Below are 2555 nucleotides of genomic sequence, written 5' to 3'. Positions count from 1 at the left end.
AGCGGACCGGCCCGAGATGGTGCAGCCCCGCCCGCCCGAATCGCGGGGGCGGCGGAACTCGGAGCTGCGCGGAGCTTCCGCGGTCAGCAGCGGCACCAGGCGGCCGAGCTGCAGAAGGATTCGAAGATTTCCCAGCGCAAAGCCTGGAAAGCAGAGATTAACGGCTCGTTTTCTCTCTTCCTAGGTCAAAGCATAGAGTTTGAAATGTCCATACAACCGTATTCAAAGTATGGCCACTGGCTGAATAAGCAATGCCTCTGTTTACCTTCTACTTCAAAATCGAGTTTATTTAAAGCTGGGTCGTTCCTTTTGTTTGGGTTCCCCCTCCCATCCTGCGGTGTGAACGCATTGAATAAATGACTTTCCGGCTGCTCATCTGGAACAGCTGTGTATTGTTACAGGGGTCCAGCCACCAGGTGAGGTGGTCTTTTAACCACGGCAGCAATCGCCAGAGTCGTTCTCGGAATGGACAGAGATTGTTCCCGTAGTTCATGACGTCTCCTGCTGGGAGCCTTTGGGAATGGGCTGGAGGCAGCATCTCAGACCTCAGCTCTACTCAGAAAAAAACTCCTCCGCCCTGCTCCGACTTCTGAGACCGTCCTATTTCCCAGATCGTTCTGATTTCCCCCGGCATTAATTCCACTCCAGATACACGGATTTATTCCCGAAATCCTGCTTTTGAGTTGGCTTTTTCCTCGGCCATGACTGCGGCGAGTGATCTCGAGACAGCACACTCACCCGAGGGAGTTCCAAGCAGATTTTATTGTTTTCTGTCATCACTCATTTGACTCTTTAAAATGGTTCACCGACAGGAATTATCACATTACTTTATAGTTTAATACCGACTGACGAAAGAAAACCGGAAAGCTTCTTAACACCCTATATTCTACAGTGTCCTAAGCTAATTGTAAATGGTTTTGTCTATTTTACTGAAAAAACACAATACTTTTAATTATCTTGGTTTTTAAAAACCGTGAAATAGTATTTTCAACTTTATGAAAAAAAAAGAAGAAAGAATACACTGCTCAAAGCCCACTCTTTACAATTAGGAGAGCCTGTAAGCTCCTGATCAAATATGCCAAGTGTGCCAATGCCAGCAGTTCAAAAGGTAAACAGCTTCTGCTTATTTTGTAAGAAATTCCTTTGCAAGTACCACTTAATTTTGCATAATCTCTGTTTCGCCTGGTGTTGAATACACGGCAGAAAATTAAAGTATTATTACAAAGCTCTCTCCATAAAAACAAAGAAATAAAGCATGAAAGGAAACCCCCCAGAGAAGGCAGTGTAACAAGAAGTTGAAGATCTGCTGCCAGTTTTCAGTATTTCTCGAAGTATGTAGAAGCAGTAGCACTCTCACAATCATACATTATTATGTATGATAATTATTGATTATTATGATAATAATTGATTATTATGTAATCAACATGCAGCACGGTTCTCCTCCATCGACGTCACAATCACAAAATACCTACATGAATAAAGTACTGCTCAAGGCGAAAGTACTCTCACAGAGAAGGTTTCATCTTCCTGGTACTTTTTAGGGGGGTATTTGTCTCTTTGTTCCCTTTTCCCTGTGAGGACAGACAAACTTGTCTTTCTCTTCACTCATTGATGGGAGAGCCAAGGGTTTTGCTCAGAGTTGACATTTAGCTCCAGCTCCCTGTTTGCAGGGCAAATTGCACCTGCAGCTCTGGGCCCCGTATCTTCAGAGAGGGGAACACTGCCCTGCAAAGAACAGAGAGAGCAGTTGTCATTTGGAGTTAAGGAAAGCAGGTGTCACCGAGAAACTCAGAGGATGTGTCTTACACCACTGCCTGTGTCACACCCCTCCTCTCTACCAAAGAGAGAGGAAGAGAAAGCAAGACTTGGTGGATCTCTGACCTGAATGGAGAATGCCTGAAGTCAGAAACCATCCTCCAAAAGGGTACTATTGCAAAACCTTAATGAATGTCTATAAAACTTCTATGAGTTTTGAGTAATTCGAAATGGTGAAAGCCCCAAACAGAAACCAGTTTCTCACAAACAGTAAATGTGGTTTAATGTTGATATATCAGGAAGGGTCCTTGTCTTCCCTGAGGCTGCTGTGATTCTGACACTCTGCAGTAAAGCGAGTCCAAGTCATTGATGGTTATTAACTGACCCTGATGGTGTTTGTGTTCCTCCAACCTCTTATATGTTCATCATCCTATCTACTGTAAAATGCTAGATGGATCCTTGGACACTCTCCATGGAGTTCCCACAGAATCCCATACAAAGAGGCGACTGACTCTGACAACCACACTTTTCTGGCCAACACTATCCATGCAAGTCACAAAAACTTAAGGGACTTTAATGGTAGAGGTTCCCACCCCTGTAGGCTCCAGCAGTTTGTAAGACAGCTGAGTTCAGCACTGCCACCACCCTGGCGAATGGCATATGGCAGCATCGAGCACCAGCTCCCAACAGCAGTGCAGGGGACATAGTTGGTGTCACCCTTTGCACAGCTGTCCCTGCAGTCCCATCTGACGCTGGACAGGCCACTACATTCCTGTTACTGCCACCTCTGGGAGGATGTA

At 45.3% G+C, this 2555-nt stretch overlaps 1 protein-coding gene and 1 long non-coding RNA gene across 2 annotated transcripts in view; both read right to left on the bottom strand.

The window, feature by feature from the left end:
• The window catches only part of LOC102043607 (protocadherin Fat 4-like), a 12988-nt gene that overhangs the window by 6916 nt on the left and 3517 nt on the right, over window positions 1-2555 (bottom strand). The window contains 1 exon segment of the mRNA XM_031065303.1: window positions 12-180. Within this exon segment, the coding sequence (XP_030921163.1) occupies window positions 12-180 (169 nt within the window).
• The window catches only part of LOC115949061, a 2884-nt gene continuing 1072 nt past the window's right edge, over window positions 744-2555 (bottom strand). Inside the window, exon 2 of the long non-coding RNA XR_004082726.1 lies at window positions 744-1725. This is a non-coding gene — a long non-coding RNA (uncharacterized LOC115949061). The remainder of the gene's footprint in view (window positions 1726-2555) is intronic.

This window comes from Geospiza fortis, unplaced genomic scaffold (genome assembly GCF_000277835.1).
Source record: "Geospiza fortis unplaced genomic scaffold, GeoFor_1.0 scaffold1044, whole genome shotgun sequence".
NCBI lineage: Eukaryota > Metazoa > Chordata > Aves > Passeriformes > Thraupidae > Geospiza > Geospiza fortis.
Note: the sequence above shows the minus strand (reverse complement) of the source record. Positions and strands in the feature narration are given on the sequence as shown.